The sequence below is a fragment of the Echiichthys vipera genome, assembly GCF_963691815.1.
Source record: "Echiichthys vipera genome assembly, chromosome: 16".
NCBI classification, from domain to species: Eukaryota; Metazoa; Chordata; class Actinopteri; order Perciformes; family Trachinidae; genus Echiichthys; species Echiichthys vipera.
The window spans coordinates 7,164,396-7,188,392 of NC_139841.1; the positions used below are offsets into that span (position 1 = coordinate 7,164,396).

Genomic DNA, 23,997 nt, shown 5'->3' on the forward strand with positions numbered 1-23,997 from the left:
AGTCTATCACCTATAGTAGATGGCGGTCAGCAAGCCCACAGTTCACAGAAACAGACAGGAGGACCAACAGAGAAGTAAAGAAATGTACTGATGTGGATGGGGGCAGCAGGCCCAGGGGAAAATTCAATATCTGTTGTACGTTATATTTAGAACATTTTAAACGTGTTACCATTCCGCACTTTCTGACAGGGAACTGAAGCCATTATATCTATGTATGCTCTCTTCAAAGCCCCCAGACTCCAATGACAAAAACAGCACTTTTACCTCACAAAACACAGTAGCTGGTCTATCGCTGCCTCCATCGGTTAGTTTGTAATAACATTAAAAAACTAACCAACAAACTGACTGATCGAGGCAGCATTAGACCAGCAACTTACCGAAGCCCTGAAAGGCAAGGTGAAATCGATTTTTTTTTTTCAGGCATTGTTGACCAAAACCTAAGTTTATCTTGTACGTAGGAGATACTATTTTCTACGTACGAGATAAACTTTAAGGCTTAATTAGGCTGTTTTGCGGGAAAAAAGCCGTACTGAATAAAAGTACAAAGTACAGCAAAATACACGATAAACAAAATGTTTGACCTTATTAGTTAATGACAAATGTCTGTAAAACATAACGGGACTGTGCATAGGTGCCTACTTGGGTTAAACAGTGTAGATATACTGTATGGTCTGATGGAATCGTTTGCGTGTTGCACATGGCTACTTAATATTCATAACCACTTCTGATGGGTGACAGTTATCATGGTGTCTGCAGGCAGCGTAACATAAAGGTGGTTAACTTACCTAATGTGTATATGATTCACGTGGATAAAAAAAATGTAATATGTAAAATAAGTGTAACAACAAATGGAAAGTTCAGTACACACCTGGACATTATTTGTACATTAGAGCTGATGCGAAACATGGCTGTTTCACAGGAGGTGTTTTAACTGAAGCAGACTGCTGTTGTTTTCAGGTGATTTAAGAACATAAACACGTTGACTTTATGTCCGTGTGCGTAAAATTACACATGGAGCTTTGTCACATAAAATCATCCGTGTGTGTGTACAGTATCTGTGCGATAAAGAGACTGAAACAAGGCCTGAAAAGAACAAAGTCAACAAAAAGGGAGAGAGCTGCAGACAAGCAGGTAAGCTTCGCCCTCCTCATACCTGCCTGCTTATCAAGGTGTGTCTGACTTGGCGAACTGCCAGTCATCAGGCCCCACCCAGACACACCCTGGGGTGGGAATTAGGACTCCTGCGCCTTGGGTGGGTGGGTGAGGACTGGAATTCTGTGATCCAACCTAACCTCAGTTTTAATCATTGTTTATTATTTTTTAACCCTGACTGAGGACAGAAGGGAAGGAGTGGGAGCCACTGCAATTAATAATCTACTCTTACAGACCTGGACACTTATCTTCTTCTTTTCTTTGTGCAATAACATAATCCACCACTTAAGTGCAATAATTTAATCTTACTGCTCATTTATGTCATATACAGCCATACATATTTGATCTTAGACATTTCCTCTACATTTAACTTATCTTTAATTAATTTTCCGTGAATTTTATTGGACTTTTTATACTTTCTATATTTATTTAGCTAAGAGTTTATTGCTGACTGTTTATTGTTTTTTTATACACTTTCTGTATGTATAAGCTAAGAGTTTATTGGTTATCATATACTGTATTTTTTTTTATACCTTTTATGTATGCTGGTGGAAATTCGATTTCCTTGCGGGAGTCATCCCAAAGGGATCAATAAAGAGAAGTCTAAGTCTTGACTGGACTGGATAACTGGGTACCCATAATGTTAGGTTGTTTATATTAAGTGTCACCTTTACTATTAGGACAGTAAAATGCTCTCTTGAAGCCTTAATATGGACCATTTTGAATGTAGTCTGGAACTGAGACACATTTATTTCCCATATATTTGGTTAATTCTGTTTACTCTAGCTTGGTGTTCACTTGGTTCAGTTTGGTCCAGTTTAGGTTTTGAACGGATCACTTTTTAACCTTTTACTTACTGTAGAAGTCGAGGACTTCTACTTTCATTCAGAGCTTATGTTTTTGTCTTCTGCCTCACACACACACACATGCACAAACGCACACACACACACACACACACAGGCACACACACACACACACACACACACACGCACGCACACACACACGCACGCACACACACACAAAAATAAGAGGTTGAGTAAATTGATCAATCAACCACAGTAACCCTGACAAACTCTGGCCGGATATTAACTAGCAAACTCACATTCTCTGTCTCTGTCTCTGTCTCTGTCTCTCTCTCTCTCTCTCTCTCTCTCTCTCTCTCTCTCTGTCTCTGTCTCTCTCTCTCTCTCTCTCTCTCTCTCTCTCTCTCTCTCTCTCTCTCTCTCTCTCTCTCTCTCTCCCTCTCCCTCTCCCTGTTTGTCCATTCTGGTCAGTGGGGAGGTTGTAGTTAAGGTCATCTCCATGTATACAGTAGTGTAGCCCACCCACTAACACACACACACAACCCCCTGTGGTCTGAGCTCAGTCAGGAAAATTAGTTTTGAGTCTGTCTGTCATCATGAACACCTCTCTCTCTCCAAGTCCTGCAGTGAGTATTTAAAAACAAAAGCTTTTACAGCTCTGAAGCCATTAAACACCGTAGCTAGCTAAATTCTATTTTTTAAGACTTTTAAGACTTAATATTGGAATACTGTGGTGAGTTGTCTTATCTTAAAGCCTGAGTAAAGGGACACCTAGCAATACTTTATTGTTGCATCAGCATTGAAGCCTTAGTAGAAAAACTGGCCTTTGTAGCCAGTTTAACCTATTTGGGAGTTGCTTTGTTGGTCTATTTAAAACCTTAAATGTTAGTCTATGAAATTAGCATTTTTTAAAGACTCTAACTTGGTTATTTGGAAGCTTTTTAGTATTTAGAGAATTGGTGAAAAGTAGGTCAAAATGTTTTAAGTTATAAAACAATTAGTCTAAGGTCTTTCTAAAGCTTGAGTAAGTAGCCTGTGTTGATGCATATATATATATATATATATATGATGCATATATATCAATCTATATATATAGATAGATAGATATTTATTTATATATAAAGAGAGAGAGAGAGCGCAGATATACCATCAAATTCAAAACAATACAGAACAACAGTATTTCTGAATAATTCAAGTATTAATAATTTGTTCTCTAATTTTGATCTCCAGGGTATAGGATATTATTATATTTTTTAAAGTACATTAACATAAAAGGTTATTATGTATAGCATACATCATTGTTGCTGGTTTTCCATATGTATACAACTCACCAAAGCGCTCTTATGAAGCAATTTTCTCCATTTTTCTTGTTGTGAAAAATGTCTGAAGTCAACGCAGCCACACTCCACTTGTGTCTTTTATTGGAGATTAGCAAGCAAAAGTCTCTAGAGCTTTTGGGAAATGACGTTCGTTAAAGGGTGTGTTTGTTTTTTTTTATCTTAGACAATGTCAGGTTATATTATTCTGACAGCCCATCTCCTAGAAATTACATATTATTAGTTTCCCCGTTACATTTTGATGGGAAATAAAACTGTGTCCTGAGATAACTTATGATTTGGCACTATAAATAAAATTGAATTGAATTGAATTGAAAATTAGGGAAACAAATGAGCAGTAAACATAATAAAAATGACACAGGGTTGAACATTAACAAGAAGAGGATTATAGCATCCCACATTCATCAGGCACTATTTTACCTTAAAATGAGATTCCTACCTAAATAGTCTATAGTCAGACTGTATTTTGTCTTACCTCCATCATCCTTTTAACAACTATCAATTCCTCTCTGCTCCCTCAAACTCCTGTAGATGCATGTAATCTTTCTCAGAGGGATTCAAACACAATGGACTTGTTTTGATTGCATTTAATCAAACAACACCGTCTCCCTGTGTCATGGACACCAAGCCCACTCATATTGTGACCACATTCACTCACACAGCGCGTCAGGGAATTAATTGCCTTCTGTCCATCTGTAGTTTATATGTATATATATTTATATATATATGTATGAAGATTGATTTCCTCCTTGAAGACTAAAACATACATACATATGAGCCATACGGATGAGCCGCTTCAGTGCAATCTTACAATGGCTCTCTGTGGTGGGTTTCAAACAGTGGTGGGTGGAAAGCTTCTACCTGCCGAGTATCTGTTCAGTAGGCAGACTTGTATTGTGGTTTCCAGCACCTTAGAACAATATTGAAAAATTCTGATGTTATACTATAGAGCACTTTGACATTTACCTGCTGGAACCGACTAAAAAATATTGAAGGAGCTCTCCACTTTTGCTTTAACAAGAAGAAACAGGACTAACTTTTTTCCCAGGGAGCACGTGTTCCGAAGTTGAAAAATGATGAAGTAGCACAGAGAAATCTTTGGGGTAACAATGACTGTTGTGTGTTTTTCCTCACTAAAGGGATTTAAAGTTAGCTCCATTGTATTTAACTCGCAAATCGGTCGGGTAACGTGCGGAGGAGAGAATGTGGAGAAGTTTGCCAAGTGACAAAATAAGAAGCGACTGTTGAGTGTAAACAACGTGGCGGCTCACAGGGATAAGATGAGCACAGCTATCGAGAAAGCCGCTCAATAAAGCTTTTTTCTCTTGGATCCTTCTGTTGAAATATGGACCGAGCTCCTGAAATTGTGATATTATATTGGTGATAACCAGATAGTTTATCCATTCAGCAACCAGTATTTGCGCCCCTTCCCTAAAGATCTCCAAACGAGAGTTCCCACATAGACATGCTGAGATAATGAGAATCATGCGTATCAATCCATTTGGCGAAGTCAGATTAATTTAGAGTATAATTTACAAGCTAACTGTTTTCATTTATTTTGATACAAAAAATACACTGGGTTTGTAATTATTTCTGCTATTATTAGGCTATTTATTTAACAGTTTTCTTTAAACTGTGTAAGATTCAACGTTATTTTAGGATTCATTCAAATTCCTTTAAAATCTCACAAACAAATCTGATGAATCGACTCTCCATTCATAAAAAAGCATGGCACTTGGTAATAAGTCAGAGAACCAGAGTTAATATCGTAACCGTCATCCACTTGCTGTTTGAACTAACTCCCGCCGCGACGCTGCAATAATTTACGCACACAAACTGTAAAGTACACTAATGGAGGCATGTGGACAGGAAATAAACTTGCTCTACAGTTGAAGAAGTGTGAGGAGGTTCTCATCTTATTCATTCTGCTTCAGATTTGAACAATGACTTTCAGAGAGTGAGGTCATCCATCAGTAAATACGGAGACAGGGCAGTGTTTTTACATGACCCCTACTTGACACTTCTCCTCCAGGACACAATCTGTCTAAAGAACATGTCACCTGACGAGCTGCAATCAGTCAGGACAGTAGTTAGCTTTACTAGGTGGATTTGGATATCTTAATTGTTATTTTTCGGGCACCCTGTAACTCCCCTGGTAGAGCAGGTGTCCAATATACTGAGGCTCAGTCCTCACAGCGATGGCGCATGTTCTACTCCAACGCTTTGCTGCATGTCATCCCTCTCTCCCCCATTTCCTGTCCATTTTAAGCACTACTTAAAATGAAACGTCATAAAAGCTCTTAAAAAAATAGCTGAATGGTTATTTATTAATAAAGTAAAGCTGCAACTTGTTAAAAAAATCTTTGAAAATGAACAGGAATTATTATTCCAGTATAAAATGTTGATGGCTGTTTGATTTGATTCCGGGCCCAAATCTGATGTCAGTATTGAATCGGTATGTCCCCAATGAATGATGTTAAAGGTTGAATCTGGAGAATGAGCACAGCTATAGTTAGTAATAGTATTCGCAACAATAAAAAATAATTCCACGAGTCGGGTTGCCAGGTCTGGAGACAGACCCGGCCCAGTAGCCTAAAGGAGACCGGAGTCTGTTTGAGCCTGTTTGAACCCATCGCCTCCGGCAAATCACACCATAAAAACAAGAATTAGAGGAGTTTGACTGACAGTTACCGTTAGCCGCTAGCCATTAGCATTAGCCGTTACAGCTAAGTATACATGAAAGCTAGCTTACAGATCAAGGATAGCATTTTAATACCATTGAATGCTTGGCCTATATTGACTCTGGTTTTTGCCCGTCTCCGGTCACTCAGCTGCTGGGACAAATAAGCAGCTGCAGGATTGGCAAACTCCATTTCACCCAGTGCTAGCCTACAGTAGCTGCACCCAACAACAGACAACCCTGGCAACCTCACAATGCCAGCCACTATTGGCTGGTACAATGGAAACAGAACGTGACAGAAAGTCATTGTCAAACCTATCAAAAAAAATGTTTAAATATTAATTCAGACTAAATATATATTTTTATGGCAAAGCAATACTTTCATTTTGTACCCCTCAAACCGCTCCCCGTGTTTGCATTATTTTATTTTAAAATAAAGCTTTTAATAAAGATTCTACAGATTCAACCTTTAAGTCACTTTTATTCATAAAGCCCAAAATTTCAAATGATCTTTAGCACAGTTTGGGATTCTTTAGTTTTTGAAACTTTCCAGACTTTCATTAGTCCAGTTGGAATGTTCTATCTGATTCTGACTGAACTACTGACAAACCATAGTCCACTGATGTGTTCTACATGTCAGTTGGTATTTAGGACACCGTCTCTGTGCTGCACTGAGCTGCTTACTGGAACATTATTGAGTCTGGAGGGCAACCCTTCCTGTTTCTCTCCATTCCACACCATGGAAAGGTTTGTTTGAGAGTCAGAGGAGGATTTTTATTGGTTGGGTGTTGCCTTAGTTCTGGTTGATGATGGCGTCTGCACGCTCAGGCAAAACAATTTGCAGAATGTCCTTCAGATAAAAGATGTTCTACAATCATGAGAGAGTATATATCTAAAGGGTGGTTTTACTACATCAGCAGCCAATAGGATCAGACTGCCACTGGTGTTTGGTTGCTGCCAGAGCTGTTGGTTGTGAAACAGAAGGCAGATTTAAAGTATAAATGTTACTGTGATGAAAGTTGACACGGTATTTTGTCTCTCTTTCTTTAAAGTGTCCAGAGTTCCAGAGAATCAGAGAGGACTCTCCTGCTTCGGTACACAAACTACAGCAGCTGATAGAAGACAAAGTTCACGTCCTACAGTCCCCCTTCACTGAGGAGCAACAGGTAAATGAAAAATCATTACAAACTGAAGCGTGCACAAACCTTTACCCAAAGTAACTTTGTAGTAAGCAACCACTTAGAATACAACAGGCAAATCAGGTGACATAGTATAGGAGCGCTGAAATCTGCTTAGGAAGGAGGGTTGGGGTGATGGATGGGTCCCAAAACACAGGACTTTTAACATGAAGACTAACACTGGTTTGTTTTTCTAATTGTAACCAAGTAATTTTGGTGCCTAAACTTCACCATCACTTGTTGTTGACTGAACTTCATGGTCACATACTGGTCACCATTTCACAGCGATAAATAGAACGTCATATTTTGTTATATATCGTACAAACCTGTTGTTGAGAATACGTTGTTATATTACAAATTTTATGTTTTTTAATGTTACATTGATAAACTAGGAATTCCCTGAAACTCACCTAAAACTAAGTGCATTAATTTGCTTAATGCCTTCACACGTCGAGGGGAGTGACGAATAAACGACCCAAAAATGTCAAATGCTCGCCTGCAATTGTAACATACCAATGATTTGCTCAGCCTGCCACATCAGCTCAGCAGTTACGCAGTCTAGGGCTTTTATTGTGAAAGGTAAGAACAGAAGCAGAGGATCTGGTGTGCCCTGCCTTTGTCAAGTTTGAAAGAAGGAAAGTTTGTGGTTTTGAATTGGACTTCGGAGCTTCCATGTTGTTATAATCTTCACGATTGTATTTCACGGTACGAAATTTCAATTAAAAATGACACTTTATTGCTGCATTATCTTCCCCTTTCTGTGTGTAAGTTTGAAAAAATATATTGAAGTGCAAAATATTCACATGAAAAAATGCCGGCGTTTCGTAAAGGCCTTTCAAATGAGCCGGTCGTATCTACACATGGAGACGATCCTCTTCTTACACCCCCATGTTTCTACAGTAGCCCAGAACAGACAAACCAAACACTGGCCCTGGCATTTAACGTTTTTACGCTACCCGAAGGCCGCCGTAGGTTTGGCTTCATGCGTGGAAAGGGGGGTGTGAAATCTGTAGATAAATCCTACACACTGCTACCCTGGAAAAAGGAGATGCACCACTCGCAAATTTCAATTCTCTCTGCAGCTGCCTCTGGAGTTCAATAACTATGTCAGAAAACCCAGACTCACCAATCAAATCGTGCTATCTGTTACGGGCCGGCGTACCCGACGATGACAGTGATGCGCTGTCAAAGTCATGATCGTAAACAACAACCGTCTCCTTGTTCATTGCTCTGATTGGTTGTAGTCGAGTGCAGTGCTAGCCTATTGCGTGCAGTGGTATTTTGAAATGCATGCGTTGGTGCCCCCCCTTGAGTTGGGGGAAGGTCAGTCGCTCGTTGCCAGAGCCTACGTCTGGATATTTGTGGGTCTGGATTTCCAGGCGAACACACTGCTTTCATTAGTAATAATACCATAGATCTTGTGTAAAGGGTGTTGCATATAACAAATGACTGTTCAAAGCACGAATGAAAATGAAGTGTACTGGTTATTATCTTTACAAATTAAACGCAATGTAAAAATGAAATGTACTGGACGGTGCATCTACATTACAGTGTTAAACCGACAAGCATAGAAATGTGGAAAATGACTGGAAAGAAATAGTGTGAACTGTGTCAAGGGGTGCCTCACACCGCAGGTGCCAGATCAAATAAAACAGTATTTAACTGCGAACTGGATCATGACCTAAAGGTAACATTTTCCAGTCAAACAAATTTTAAGGAAACACTTAACTCTTTAATGAGTTAAACATCGACACGTCAGTTTCAGAGCAGCTTTAGTGGAATCTGAAACATGAGGCCTCCAGTAACAACAGTGAGATGATTATCAGCAGTGTAGCTGTGCCATCGTTGGGTCTTTGCTGACGTTGAAACTTGTTGATGTTTTTTTAAACCCGATGTTTTTAAAGCATGAATCTTTGCTAGAGGGTACAGGGCTAATTGCTCAACACTGCCTTAACTGCATTCCTCCTAACAGTCTACACAGGGTTTTGTTTTTATCAGCACTCTCTTTATGTGTTGCGCTTGATTTTTCCTCTCCATTTCTCTGTGGGAATGTGTCTCTCGCTGTTTTTCGCTGTCTGTCTTTGTCCCTTGCCTTTCCCTCGTTGTTGGCCCTCCTGAGGCCATGCTCACAAAGATCCATTCTGTTCCCCTGCCGTGCTGAATAAATGTAATTCTTCACAATCCTTAAAAGATTAGTTAAACTGAATAAAGGACCAAATAAGACCTATGTTTATAATGGCAATCAGTGGGATTCATCAGTCACTAATGCTAATTTTTTGGCAGCCGGTGGTTCAGTGGTAAGAGCAGTCGCCCCATGTAAAGAGATCCTCGAGGCAGCGGCCAGGGGTTCGATTCAGACCTGCAGCCATTTGCTGCATCTCTCTCTCTCTCAACCCATTTCCTGTCTGTCCTATATAATAAAGGCTGCTAAACAAATAATCTTGGGGCTGCTGTAGCTCAGTGGTCGAGTGGGTTGTCCTACATTCAAGAGATTGGCGGTTTGATCCCCATCTCCCCCAGTCCGCATGTCGAAGTGTCCTTGGGCAAGACACTGAACCCCGTGCTGTGCACGGGTGTGTAAATGTGCTGTGAATGGTTAAATTATCTGGTATGTAGATGTCCACCTCCATGTGGCTGAATGTGACAAGTAGTGTGAAAGCGCCTTATAGTCAGAAGACTAGAAAGGCGCTATACAAGTACATTTACCATTTACAATCCTTAAAAGATTAGTTAAACTGAATAAAGGATCAAATTAGACCTATGTTTATAATGGAAATCAGTGGGATTCATCAAACACTAATGCTAATTTTACCAGTTGTGCACTCTGCTTTTGCAAAAACATTTTCCAATTTAGAGCTATTCCTCTCAGCCAAAGTCAAATAAATAAACACACATTATCTGGCGAGAACCTCGTTTCACTAAAATCTGCCTTCTCAAGCAGTGCTTCTCCCCAGGTATTACTCTGATCTTCTACTTTTACCGAGAACTATCCATTACTTTGGCTTTTTGGCAGGGACATATGGTAGCAGCACATTCTTACCCCCACCTCATCACATATGGCCACTTGGTCTGGAGTAATTTTTTCAATAGCCTTAGTACCCCTTCGGTGTCAGTTTTGCAGGTGCAGGGCTGCGTCTCAGGAGGAAGTCAGATGACGTAGTTTTGAAGAGCGACACAATCAGCACAGGGAAGAGATGAGGGCGGATGTGTAGGTCAGATAAACCTAAGCGTCACCCGAGAGACCGCTGCTCGTGTCCACTGTGAAATGCGCTGTACAGTGTTTTCACTTATGTACGTATTATTTGTTGTTTGTACCTAAGTTACATAACTAATTAACTTATTTTAATCCAAACCACAATCCTTTCCTCAACCTAAAAAAGTAGTCAGAAGTCATACTTCATATAATGGTTAAAAGTAATTGTTTCTTATTATCAGCCAATATTAGCTCATTGCAGATGGATTATATGGTCATATTTCAGCTGATAAAAGACAAACAAAATGAAGTATATAAGATATTTTTTGAAACATTGTCACCATTCTATAATTCGTCCACCAGTACCAAGTTTATTTTTACACAATACATTTTTAATTCTCCATTTCACTTTGTGTAGAAATATGGGCTATATGTGTATATTTACAGTTATATATCCATATGTATATGTAGATGTGCTTCTATGGATGTCCATATGTAGGCCTATAAATTATATTACATTACTTTATATAAATTATATGTTATTTATAAAATCTTATAATATTGATTATTGTAAAGTTAGATTTACAAATTGTACATATAGTGGATAAAAGATACAGATTACAGCAATCACTGAATTGTTAAAAAGGGGTCGGATTAAATAAGTGAAAACTTTGTTGTTGTTGTTGTTTTCTCTCTTATTTGTTATACTAATTTAATTTTGTATACTTTTGTATTCTTTTTTGTGACATGTCTGTCTGAAATAAATTCATAAATTCAATCCAATTCAAACTCAGTGTGCAGAAATCTGTCAGAAAATAACGCAAGTGTAAAACCTTGAGTATGAGTCTCTGTCACTACTTTGATTCTTTAAGTGAATAATTATAATTATAATAATAAGCGTCTGAAAACACAAATGTTCTTTTTCCATGCGTAAGCTCGAATGTGGACAGTGAGGACTGAACACGTTTGACTTCTCTGTGAACATAGTGGCGATTGGTCTCTCAGACTGAGTCACGTGGACACAGGCGGTCACACGGACAGACGAAGGGGAGGATGAGGGTGATCGTCATGTTCTGCCAGAATGACTCAGTCGGTCTGTTGTTTTACAGCTCACAGCCGCTCGCTGATGGACTCCGTCACCTCGACGAGTTCAGACTCAGCCCAGTGTAGACGTCACCTACTCCAACTTTATCCTCACTCGTTCTGTCCTCTAGTGTCTCTTTTGCTTTCCTTCTCTACTCTGGCCGTCTCTTTTCACCTCCTCTTGTCTGTCTGTCCCCCCTGACTGTCTCCTCTCTCCTCTTTCAGCTGGTGATTCATCACTCTCTTCTGTTTTACTCAACATGTTGCTATGTGTGACAAACGGAGACAGCAGACTACGGAGAGCTGAAGTGATATACATGAGTACATTCTCATATCAAATAGTCCTCAGTCTAAATATTATATGATGACTAATGGAGAATATGTCTGTCTCGTGTTTTCATTGTCAGCACACAGTTTTTCCGCCATAACTCAAGATTTCCTATGACAGCATTTCACACAAATGTCTAACAGGATCAAAGAAGTGATGACATTTTATGGGCAAAAAAGGTCAAAAGTCAACTTCACTGTGACATCATAATGTTTCTTACCATTCTTCGACGCCATAACACAGGAACAGAAGGGGAGACATTTGGTCACTAATGTCACTGGACTAGTGACGCTAATCTTGAAACTGTGATAATTGTTTAGTTCTTCTGTGTGGCTGGGTTGAAGGTGTGTGTGGAGAATCCACCAACAAATTCACTTAATAAGTTGTTTTAAATTCATTCAAAGTCTTCACTATGTGTATTATGGAAGTCTGGACAGAGATGGATGTGAATGGCAGCTTGACTGGTCGGCAGAAGCACACAACTTCAGTGATATCCAGTATATTTAGTCACCCTGATAACTAAAAGGATGTTAACATGATAATATGCTAACCGATACAACTAAACTGCGACCTCAATTATGTTTTGAGGGAAACTTTTTAACGTATCACAAATACATTTCTGGTTCAAGTCTGCGCAGGAAGGAGGCAGGGGTGGATGGATGGGTCAAACAAACACAGGACTTTCATGTGTTCTGTGTCAAACCAAAAGTCGGTGGTGACATATTTTAACTTACAGAACATAAGTTAACTTATGTAATGTACTTTAATAACATACTTCCTAAAGTTACTTACTTATTCCATCCCAAACCACAGTAGTTGTAGCCTTGTGAGACCATCCTGATCTCTGAGCTCCACTGTAGATCAGTCTGGTAACTTTGGAGAAGTTTGCCAAGTGGCCGAACCAATCAGTGTTGGCTTTGAGGCAGAATTAAGTGTGACGACACGAGAAGTTGCTGGTCAGCGTCTCTTGGATCCTTCTGTTGAATATGGACCAAGCACCTGAAATTGTGCCTTTTACCCGTAAATTTGTGTTATACAAACAGAAAATATCCTTTTATCCTTGATTTGGCCCGTATGTTGGGAATAGACAGATGATTCACATGTCTGATGAAGGGCTAGGGCCCGAAATGTTTCATGGTGTGATATAACATTTAACACTATTGGGAGCAGACTCTGGTGTGCGGACTAACTTTTTTATATCTTGTACTGCTTTTCAGTCCAGCACCCAGTGCTTATCATTTTGGAGGTGCGTGCTATTTTTACTTTCTTGCTTTTTCCAGTTAGCCATTAGCCTACTTTGTGGACTTCAATATTACTTACAAAGCTTCTTTACTGTAAATTCCCTGTCTTCTCGTGTGATCAGGGTCTGGTGTGTGAGGAGGACACAGGCAGAGGAGGTCTGTGGAGATTTGCAGTTTTGAGTGAGGAGCTGACCTTTCACCTCCAGCAGCTGCAGAGCCAGACAGAGCAGGAGCTCAGCAACATACACACACAGTGAGTCAAGGATCTGGTGTGTGTTTGGTACAAGGACGCTGCTGTATACTGTATATGAGATGGAGCATTTCTTTGCATTAGTCTGTTCCCTCCACAGAGGATACTTTCAGGGTCTTGCTTAAGGGCCCTTCAGCACAGTGGATACTTGCTGTGGTTTGAACCTGAATTGTATTTGAAGGACAGATAATATATAACTCAACCTGGGTGTCCATTACAAATGTATTTAATTAGTAATTACTAACTAATACTTCATTTTCTAAATGTTGGAAACACTTGTAAAGCCCTGTAATGTAAAAAGTTAGTTTAAGAAAAGGTGAGTAATCCTAAAACTAGAACATATTACTAAAGAAACTCTGCAAAGCGTATTCATAAATTTGACGTCTACATGCCTCATGGTCATGCAAATTACCTTTTGGTTCCCAAAATGTTGATTCTGTAAGCAGGAAATACAGTCATGGTATTGACTGTAACACCAGTATATAAAAATAACAACCACAGGCAGAATTCACTCAAACAGTGTTTGTTTTTTTCAGCTTTTCATTGAAACCTATTTCCGTTGTCCTTACAGAATATATAAATGCATTTTGGCAAAATTCTTACTTCTTCTTTTTGAAACTGGACTCTCGGGTTCTTATAAAACATACAATGATATGGTTTGTTTGAACATGCGAGTGGGATGCAACTCGGTGTTGGTTTGTGGGGTTTTGTCACAGAGCTGAAACACGGATGTGGGAGTTTCACTGTATCTCATAACAGCAGCAGGTTCTGCTCCGCTGGAGAAAACAACAGGAACCGTGTGTGTGTGTGTGTGTGTGTGTGTGTGTGTCTGTGTGTGTGTGTGTGTGTGTGTGTGTGTGTGTGTGTGTGTGTGTGTGTGTGTGTGTGTGTGTGTGTGTGTGTGTGTGTGTGTGTGTGTGTGTGTGTGTGTGTGTGTGTGTGTGTGTGTGTGTGTGTGTGTGTGTGTGTGTGTGTGTCGGGAAAAGACAGAAAATAAATGGTTCTTTCATGCATTTGTTTAGTTTGTGTGTGGTTTTACTCTCATAAATCTATCTTTGTGAGAACCTAGTTAAACCTTTGAGTTTAGATTGATTTGTTACTCTGTGCGTGTAAACGTACTCTACTGAAAAGTCAAGAATAAATGTCCATGCTTTATTTTATTTTCTATATCCTGTTTGGTTGGACGAAGCCGTTTTACTCATCTAATACCTGTGATCCATTTTTTATTGTATTTTCCTTTTTTCTCCTAAAATAAGTAGCCGTCTTTGAGTTGAACTCTTTCAGAGCATTCTTCTTTGTAATGCAACACTGTAACTACACATCACTTCTCTACTATAAGTGGAGATGTTCATACACTACGTCAACATCCCTTTAGGCTTTTTTTTTAAGCAAATTTTAATTAGACTGCTCAGAAGGCTCATTACAATGCTGAAATGTCACAATGACAGACACACCATCACGCTCAACTTGTTTAATATGTGTAACACGCAGTTCCTGCTGTGGTATAACTGGTGTTGTGTACAGATGCAGACTTCACAAACAGCCCTGAGCAGTCTGCTGTGTGCTCATACAGGGGGTAAGAGGAATAAGGCTTTATTCAGCTGCATTACAGGCAACTGCATCAAAATTCAGTCAGTCATTTCACTAAACAAAGCTGCTTTGTGTTATTTTTTTGGCCTTTATTACAGAAACGGGGGAGGGAGAAAGACCTGCTATAACCAGAGACACCGCGCACCCTGTGTTTAATTTTTAAAAAAGTTTGTCATTAGTTATCATTCAATTGTTAAGCAAATTTTAATCAAACTTTTAAAATGTCACAAAAAGAAACTTGAATTAGGCATGTTGCCATCAACTGGTGTGGAGCAAATAAGTTGACGCTATGGGCTACGCATGGCTGTAATAAACCAGTAAACATAAAAATGGAGAGAATTCTTTGGTTAAATTGGGCAAGTTTATGTTGTTCTTTCATGGCAGCTGGTATTGAAAGAGACAGAGACACATAACGCAGACAGCAGAAACAGCTGGTCAGTTTTGTAAGTCAAACGTTTGCTACATCTGAACCTATTCAGCAAAGGCGTTTCTATTTCCCATTTAGCATCAACTCCACCTCCAGCAAGCGTAGCTTTATCCAATTTTGACGTTCCTGTACAATCTTTCAAATGCAATTCAAAATGTGCATACAAATATGTGAATGGAAACATGGCTCTGATTGAAAAGATATAATATCAGTCTTTAACATCAGTCAAACCCACGATCCTTTGTTGAGCATGTGATAAAATTGATTTCATCCATGCAGTGTTTCAAAATGACCTGCCAGATATTGTTCGCATCCGCATCGGGGCTGAAGTCCGCCGTGCACAAAACAGAGAGTAGAGGAGAACTGTAAACGTGCAACCATATAGAGTCAGAAAGGACTTGCCATCATGTAAAATAAGAGGCTATTTGGTTTGTTTAAGGACAAGATATAAAGCGGTTCTATAGGAAAGATTTCCTTTATAGATATCCTTTATCCTCCTTTAATGACTTCTGCTGTGATCTGGCGTTGTTGGGCCCCTGAAACTGGTTAGTGGGATGTGATTGTGGCCCCTACAGGGCTCTAGTCAGAGGGCCCCGGTGAGTGAGTCATCAGTTGATTTAAGTCTTTTTCTCCCAGAGTAATAATAAATACAAGCCGTACAGAGGATAAGCTCATCAGTTTCTGTAATAAAACACAAATAAACAAATGCATGAATATGAGTTATTTCTTATATCCAGAATTATATAAACATTTAAGGACTGTAACTTAAATCTGCATCTTTTATGCATCAGTATTACACACAAAATGTAATGATGTCCCCTCTTATAAGGTTATAAAATTACATTGAACCACGTTACCTGAACATTTATAGGAATACAAGGCAGCTATAGGAGCTAGCCAGTTATTATTTACTTATTACTTCTATCCCACTAGTTTGGGATCAGACTAATTACTGAACATGTGTCTTACAGCAACACAATGAACAGACTTAACCCAGGGCACACACTTCAGTAAAACAACATAACATCATAAAATAGTCACGTTATTGTGCTTCATGAATCTTGTCACAGTAACATCATAACTTGCATCATCAGAAACGACTGCACCGCCATCGTAGGCAAAAAAAGTAGATGTGAGCAGGAAACGGAAATACAGCGCGACTTCGCAACAAACTATTTCAAATTAAAAGTCTCTGAATGCAAAGAATTCACAACAGGCGCTACATAGAAAATAAAATAAAATTAACTTGACCTTCAAGGGGGGGGGGGGGGTACTGTTAGAAGGGTGGGGCACCCCCATAATATAATGGTAAGGGAAAAATGGTAAATCCTTGGTAATGCTAACGACATAATGTTGCCAACAAAATGTTACAGTAAAACTGTCAGTGCACTTCAAATGAAGTGCTTACCGAGTCGTCCAACAGCACCTGATTGTCCGACCCCATTTAATATCCCAGACGCACCAAATCAACTTTTAAGAAAAAGTGGCGACAAAGGCCGTCTGTTCGCCTTACATTGCCTTTTTCTCGGCCAATAAGTTGCACTTAAACACACTGCAAAGACTACATCCAGCGGCCAACTCGCATGTACGTTCTGGGCCTTTGTGAAAGGACACAACACAACTCGTAGAGATAGAACAAACTATATTTACAGTGTGTGAGGGAACAATAACACAAACAATTACAGTAAGAACAGTTTCGGCTTAAGAGGTTAACGGCTATGAAAAAAAGCAACTTTTGCCATTTGCTTGCTTTAGTCACTTCCGTCTTCAACATGCTGATGAGGGACGACTAGTGCCGATGGTGCAGGACTCACTGCAAAAACTAAGGCGGACGCTAATCGACGGTCCAGCTATTACCGTATGCCGACTTCATAATGTCAGTGTTGGCACGATACCAAGTCAGTGGATCAGGCTGCTGCATCACTATCGAGCATCATCATGCGCAACTTCAGTCCAAAAAGGAAACCCAAACCCGTCAGAAACCTGTGTGACATCAGAGATGCTACGGCCATCTTTTCCTTCCGTCTGCAGTTCTATTGTGGATATCAGGCTGGTCGGTAAAATGGGAGGAAAAGTGCCCAAAACTCTTAGACACTGTCTGAAGTCCTGATTACAACTGAATAAACAATACAAGAGAAAGTGAAAGTTCCCAGGGAATTTTTTCCGATGTCGTTAGAGCGTGTAATGGGTTGACGGTAAACCTTCAGATGGTAGAAGGTGGCTGCTGCCTCACCTTGTTTGCTCTTGCTCTCTGTACTCCTGCCATGACGAGTGGTTTGGCAGAACAACACTTCACCTGGTCTGAGTTCTGCCAGGCGAGACAAGCTAAAACACATCTCAGGATTCAAGGTGTGCCAGCTGACACGCACATTGTTCTCATGAATTTCCAGGAGATCTCCTTATTTCTCAGCTACGTTGGTTCTCATCGCCAAGACCGGTCGGCTCCTGTCACAGCTTGGATCAAAGGCTTAATGAGAGGGGATGAATGGTTTCTTGTTACATGTCTCCAACATTTTGCCCTGCCCAACATGGTATCCACTTCTCTTATCCACTTGGCTTACTGGAAGAAGACGTCACCCTGCTTTCATTTTGCTGGGGTTTTCCTTGGCTTTAACGGCTTATGTGGTAATGTCAGCGCCAAGACAGGGTTGGGCTTTGTGAAGGAGAAGAGGATAGAACTCTGCCACTCTGCAACATTTAGGAACAGAGATAAGGCAGTTCTTCTTTTTCCTCAGAGGACTTTAACAAGCTGCAGGAATCGAGCAGCTTTTCACAGCAAGAACTCCTGTTCAGTTCTCTGCTTTAGTTCAATTTCTTTGTCAAGGTAGAAATGATGCCTTTTAAATTCTTCAAACACTGAATAGTCTGTGTCCAAGGCGGCTGTTTGTTAGAAGTGAGAACATAATCCCAACCAGTAGTAACCTTCACAGCGATGAAGTTAAAGTAGTCTTTATGGTCTGTTGGACCAAACTTTTCTCACACTAAAGGAGGTAGGGTGTAGGACAAAGACCATTATATAAAGGGTTAACTCACATACAAAGCAGATAACTCACATACTTAAGACTGCATTAGAATGTAAGAAGTAAAAGGTAACTGCAGTTGAGCCTGTTCTTTCAGAGCCTCCATCTTGTCACGTTCACAGTCACTATGTGTGATGAAAATTGTATTTTTTTTTTTTTTGCTCTTTTGTAAATTTTATTATACATTCAACTCTCTACTTGCAACCCCCTCTTAAATCCACACACATGTTCCCATTAGTTAGTTTTTACAAATATGTTATCTGTATAATATTGTTGTTGTTAAATATATTGTTTGTATAGCTGGAGTTTGAAAAAAAAACATTTCCCCCTGGAATTATTAAAGTATTTCTGATTCTAATTACATCTATACCCTTACTACAAACCTGAATCAGAAGTTGAAAGCTACATTTTTCCGATTACAAGTGAACGCAGCATAACGATCTGGCAGATCCGACAGACCAACTACTGTCAGCATTGTCACTAACATGGCAGCTTATTTACATCTAGAGAGGGAATGTCTTCACAGACATGGATTTGTAATACTCGAAAAAAGCAACAAGTGCTTTCATTAGTGGGTCATATGATCAATCACCATTGTTTTAAATCACTCTTTGATAGATAGGAACTTAAAAGGCAATTAAATAGTTGAAAATCTTACGGAGTTCAACTATAGTTTTTAATAAATTAAAATATTTAATTGTTTATTCCTTTGTTGTGTATTTTCTCTTCTAGTGTTGATATGTATACTATTTACGGTTCCTGTGTAATCATTATATAACCTGACGCTGTAACAAAAGAATTTCCCAGTTTGGGATCAATAAAGTAACCTCCCTCCCCCTGTCTACCTCCCTACGGCCTGTAGAATGAGGTCAGAGACACGGTGTTAAAGTAAACATACCAGTAGCCTGTCGCTGCACTTTTCCAGACACCATGGTCACAAAGTCTGAGATGAAGGAGAAACAACAGAACACTTCAATCTCTCTCTTTCTCTCTCTCTCTCTCTCTCTCTCTCTCTCTCTCTCTCTCTCTCTCTCTCTCTCTCTCTCTCTCTCTCTCTCTCTCTCTCTCTCTCTCTCTCTCTCTCTCTCTCTCTCTCTCTCTCTCTCTCTTATTGTGGCATAGCAAGTCAATGTAAAATTGAATTGAATCGTGACCTTAAAATCCAAAGTCAAATGGAATTGTTTGGTGAATCCCCTGACAGAGTGAGACCCCTAATTACATTGATTGCTTGCCAAGAAATCAAACAAAATCACAACAGCTATCTCCATCGTCTCTGTCCCTGAACCTAAAGCATTATTAATAGAGGGAAAAAGAATCAACATAAATGAAATGAAATAATTTCAAATAAAAGGTGGATTTGGCTTAAGAATATCTTCCATCTCATACCTGCTGGCTATTTCCATATAAGCTGTGGAATCTCAGCAGTTGTGTAATATTTGTTTTTCTTATCTTCCTCCATCTTATTTCAAACAAATCAACTTAATGCACAAGAAGTAGAGCAAAGATAAAACAACAGAAACAGTAAAGAGACTTGTTTCCTTTTTTAATCAACAGGCTCTTTGTGAGTCTTTACACTTTTTTCTTTAAGCTCTGTTTCCATTGTGACTTTGCAGCATGAACTGAAAGAAAGCTGTCAACATACAGAAATGGCGCACTAAACATTTAAACCCCTCCTCCTGTCAGATTCATCTCCAAACTTTCTCAGAAACCTATTATATAAATACACCTTGTGCTTTTATTACTGAAAGCATCCAGAGCAGCAGGGGGCCCAGCCTGCCCTCTTGAAGTGCCTTTAACCTTTGACCTTCCATTCCATTAAGTGAGGGAACACTTGATTTTAAAACTTTTTTGTAATTAAACTAAAAAATAATTTGTGAAATGCACAAACATAAGTAGAAGAGGCATATCAAATGATCAATTCACCCTAATTATAAAGAAAAAAATACATTCCTTCTTGTAATATATCTCAATTTAGTTGTCCAGCTGTTGAGACATCTGTCAAAATATGAAGAATCACGTCTTGTTTTTGTGTTCTGCTACTCCCTTACTCCCCTACTTCTTCTCCTACAATGTTCAGAGGCACTGTTTTTGCAGTAGAAAGTAGTTCCAATTATCTGTGGATTATCCAGAGTAACAAGGATACTGCTCCCTCAAAGACATTCATTGGTTTAGAGATTGTTTTGTTATCGATTAAGCTACTTTCTTGATTAATTGCTTTATTGTTTTGTTTACAAGATATCAGAAAATGAAGGAAAATGTGGGTCATAATTTCCTAGACACAAAGGCCATGTCTTTAGGTGACTTCTTACGTCCACCCAATAGTCCAAACCCAAAATACTGTACATTTAATTTAGATTAACAGAAGAGTGGATGGAATGACAATGGAAAAGCTGGAACGGGATGTTTTTTGTCTTTAAAAAATTAGTAATTATTTGATCATCAAAATTGTTTTCAGATTATTGACATTACTATCGGGATTTCTGAATTGTTGCCCTGTGAAAACGAGTCTCGCAAGTCAGGTTGTTTGTGTGTGTGTGCACCTATTTGTTATGAGTGTGTGAGAGCCGTTGTGCCACTCATCTGAAGTGTTGCGAAGAAGAGCTGTAAGGGAATGTGAGGGAGGGAACCAACATTCCAGCACTATATCTGTCGACTCCGTAAGATTTTCATCCATTTAAGCGTCTCTTAAGTTCCTATCCATCAAAGAGTGAGTTAAAACAATGGTGATTGATCAAATGACCTATTAATGAAAGCACTTGTTGCTTTTTTGCTAAGTATTCCAATATCCGTGTCTGTGGAGACTTTCCATCTCTAGATGTAAATAAGCTGCCATGTTAGTGACGCTGCTGACAGCGGTTGGTCTGTCGGCCCAGATCGCCATGGTTATGCTGCGTTCACTTGTAATCACAAATCATGTGTATGTGGGAGCTTTTTGGATACCTACAAAGTGACCAGTGAGTTGTTATGAACAGAAGACGATGGATTTACCTCAATTTACCCAAGTGTGGTGTTGAAAAAGTGTCTGCAAAGGATCCAACACTTCGAATATGTTGCTCTTGTAAGAAAAATAGGAGAATACGAAAAGAAATTTGATCATTCTTTATTACCGCGCACACATACACACACACACAGTAGCACTCGGTGCAGGAATAGACAAAGTTTGACTGTTGTTTCCAGTGCTATTTTCCCATAGATAGAAACGGTATTGGGGCTGGTTATGCAAGCAGAGTTCAGCTTGTTGCCAAGACTAACAGGCAGACTGGCTGTTTGAAAAACACCCTTCTGAACTCTGATAACCCTGTCCTCGTCTTCATCTTCTGTTTTGTCTTTGTATCTTCAAAATCTCCTCTAATATCCATCATGGAATTGACAGCATTGACGCCTCATTGATTTATTCAGACAAAATGCCTCCTCAGAGGTCAGAGCTCACAGTGGCCTGAGGACAGAGGAGGATCATTTAAAGTAACAAGCGATTCTTTTTCACTGTCTCTGTTTTTTCCTTTCCTTTCACTTTCTTTTCTTTTTATGATTTGTTCATTTCTCTCTTTTTCATTTCAGCATGGTCGTGTAATAGGACCAAACTAAACATGGTTTCTCTTTTATTTGCCCCCTTCTATCTGTCTTTCCTCCTTCTCCCCCCGTCAAAACATTTTTGCTTCATCCTCCCATTCCTTTTATCTTTTTTTTCTCCTTTCACTTGTTCTTGTTTCAAGATGTTTGTCTTATTTTCCTCCCTTTCCCTCAGCTGTTTATTATCTTCCCTCATGTTGTTCTGCTCTATCCCTTCTACTCCTCTTTGTACTAAATATCTTTCCACCACTCCTCCTCTTCTACATCCATGTTCTTCATTTCCACTCTTCTTTTTTTTTTTTAACAGCACAACAACCAACATAGATGCGACTTACAGTTTGTTATTTTTTCTTCCATTAATCCTTTAGTCTGTAAAATGAGTCTGGCCAACAGTCCAAAAGGTGTTTTGTTCACAATAATGATGACGAATAAAAGCAGCAAATCCAAACACTGGAAAAGCTGAAACCACAGACCGTAACTTCTACTTGCACTTACAAACAGAAAACTGTTTTTATAATTGAAGATTAGCATATAGAAAATGTTAACACAACCAATATGAAGTGTACAAGCAGAGACATTAACGTTCATGTGCATTTACGTACAGGTCCACAGCATCACCTTTTCCATGATAGGAACACTTTGTGGATTTTATTTGTCAAAATAGATTCTTTCGGTGCTATAAATACACAACGACTGTATACATCCTGGGTCCTGTGCAAGTGGTGAGATACATTAATGTAAAAAAAAAAATATATATATATATATATATCGCCCACACATTTTTTCACCTGCAATTATGGAGTGAAATGTGTTTGTCACATACATTCAAGCAATTATGGAGCCCTATTCACGCGTTTCTGTATGTAAGCAGCTAATCAGAACACACTGACAGCTGGCTGTGTGTGTGTGTGTGTGTGTGTGTGTGTGTGTGTGTGTGTGTGTGTGTGTGTGTGTGTGTGTGTGTGTGTGTGTGTGTGTGTGTGTGTGTGTGTGTGTGTGTGTGTGTGTGTGTGTGTGTGTGTGTGTGTGTGTGTGTGTGTGTCACACATACTGATTTTCATTGGTAATTACTGTCTTTTCACACCAATGGATGATGCTCCTCGCATTTTAATGAAGCGATTTGATTGGTTAAGATCAATTTTGATTGACAGGTGACAACGTAGCTCATTTGCATGAAGCTTCAAAGTCTCGAGCTCCGCAAGATTCTTCTCAAGATGTTCATTCTCAAGCAGAGACCTTTCCACTGGATTTCCAAGTTGAGGTTACAATAGTGGGAGATTTCCCACAGTGGAGCAGGAAAAGGTCTGTGGGAGGCTGCACGCTGTTGCCATGCTCCGGTGAATCACACCTTTATGTCTACCCAAACTGGTTTTTGTTGTTTTTAATTATAGTAATAACAAATGTGCAGAAACATGGAGGGAGAGAAAAGAATCAGAACTCAGCAAACACTTGTTTGGTTTTTCTCCAAGCTAGCCAGGAGCTGAACCTGGAACCTTCCATGTTAACCCATCTTGTATGTCCTTGGATTCATTTAATGTGGCTTCATTTAATGTTTCTCCTAGTTTGCAGATTCTAGGAGGTATTGATTTGTTATATTAAAATGTAATTTATGAACTATTATAGTTTTAAAACCCCAAAAATAACATGAAAGTAGTGGAGGACTTTTTATTTTGAAGAACCGCTAGTAGAACGCACCTCATAGACTCAACAGTGCTTCCGGTAAAGTAGGGGCAGTATTCAACCTCAAATGCAGCGATTGAGATCTGCCATAAAACAGACAGAAGAAGCGATGTAGTGGCTACACTTCAGCAATGAAAGAAAGAGAGAGAATAATAACTAAAAGGGCAAATACAACAGAGTATTAGGACCCTTGTCCAAAAAATACATATACTGTATATACTGTATAACTTTGGAGAATTAAGTCATAACAGTTTCCCTCGAGTCATATTATTAGAATTTTATATTTCAAATCATTACCTGTGTTTTCCCTGACATAAATGAAACATTTCCGCCATAAATCAGTGCATAACAATTCACCCAATGGCAAGAAATCAAGTGTTTGACACTCAGATTTTTCTGGGGTAGACCCCCCAGACCTTTTCTCAGTATGTGTCCCTCCCAATGTTGAAAGGCAAGCTGCACCCC

At 39.3% G+C, this 23,997-nt stretch overlaps 1 protein-coding gene across 1 annotated transcript in view; it reads left to right on the plus strand.

The window, feature by feature from the left end:
• LOC310958938 (uncharacterized protein) overlaps positions 1-23,997 on the plus strand; it is a gene marked incomplete at its 5' end in the record, with an annotated part of 88,534 nt that overhangs the window by 29,737 nt on the left and 34,800 nt on the right. Inside the window, 2 exons of the mRNA XM_083930101.1 lie at positions 7,025-7,138; positions 13,118-13,248. Of these exons, the coding sequence (XP_083786227.1) occupies positions 7,025-7,138; positions 13,118-13,248 (245 nt within the window). The remainder of the gene's footprint in view (positions 1-7,024; positions 7,139-13,117; positions 13,249-23,997) is intronic.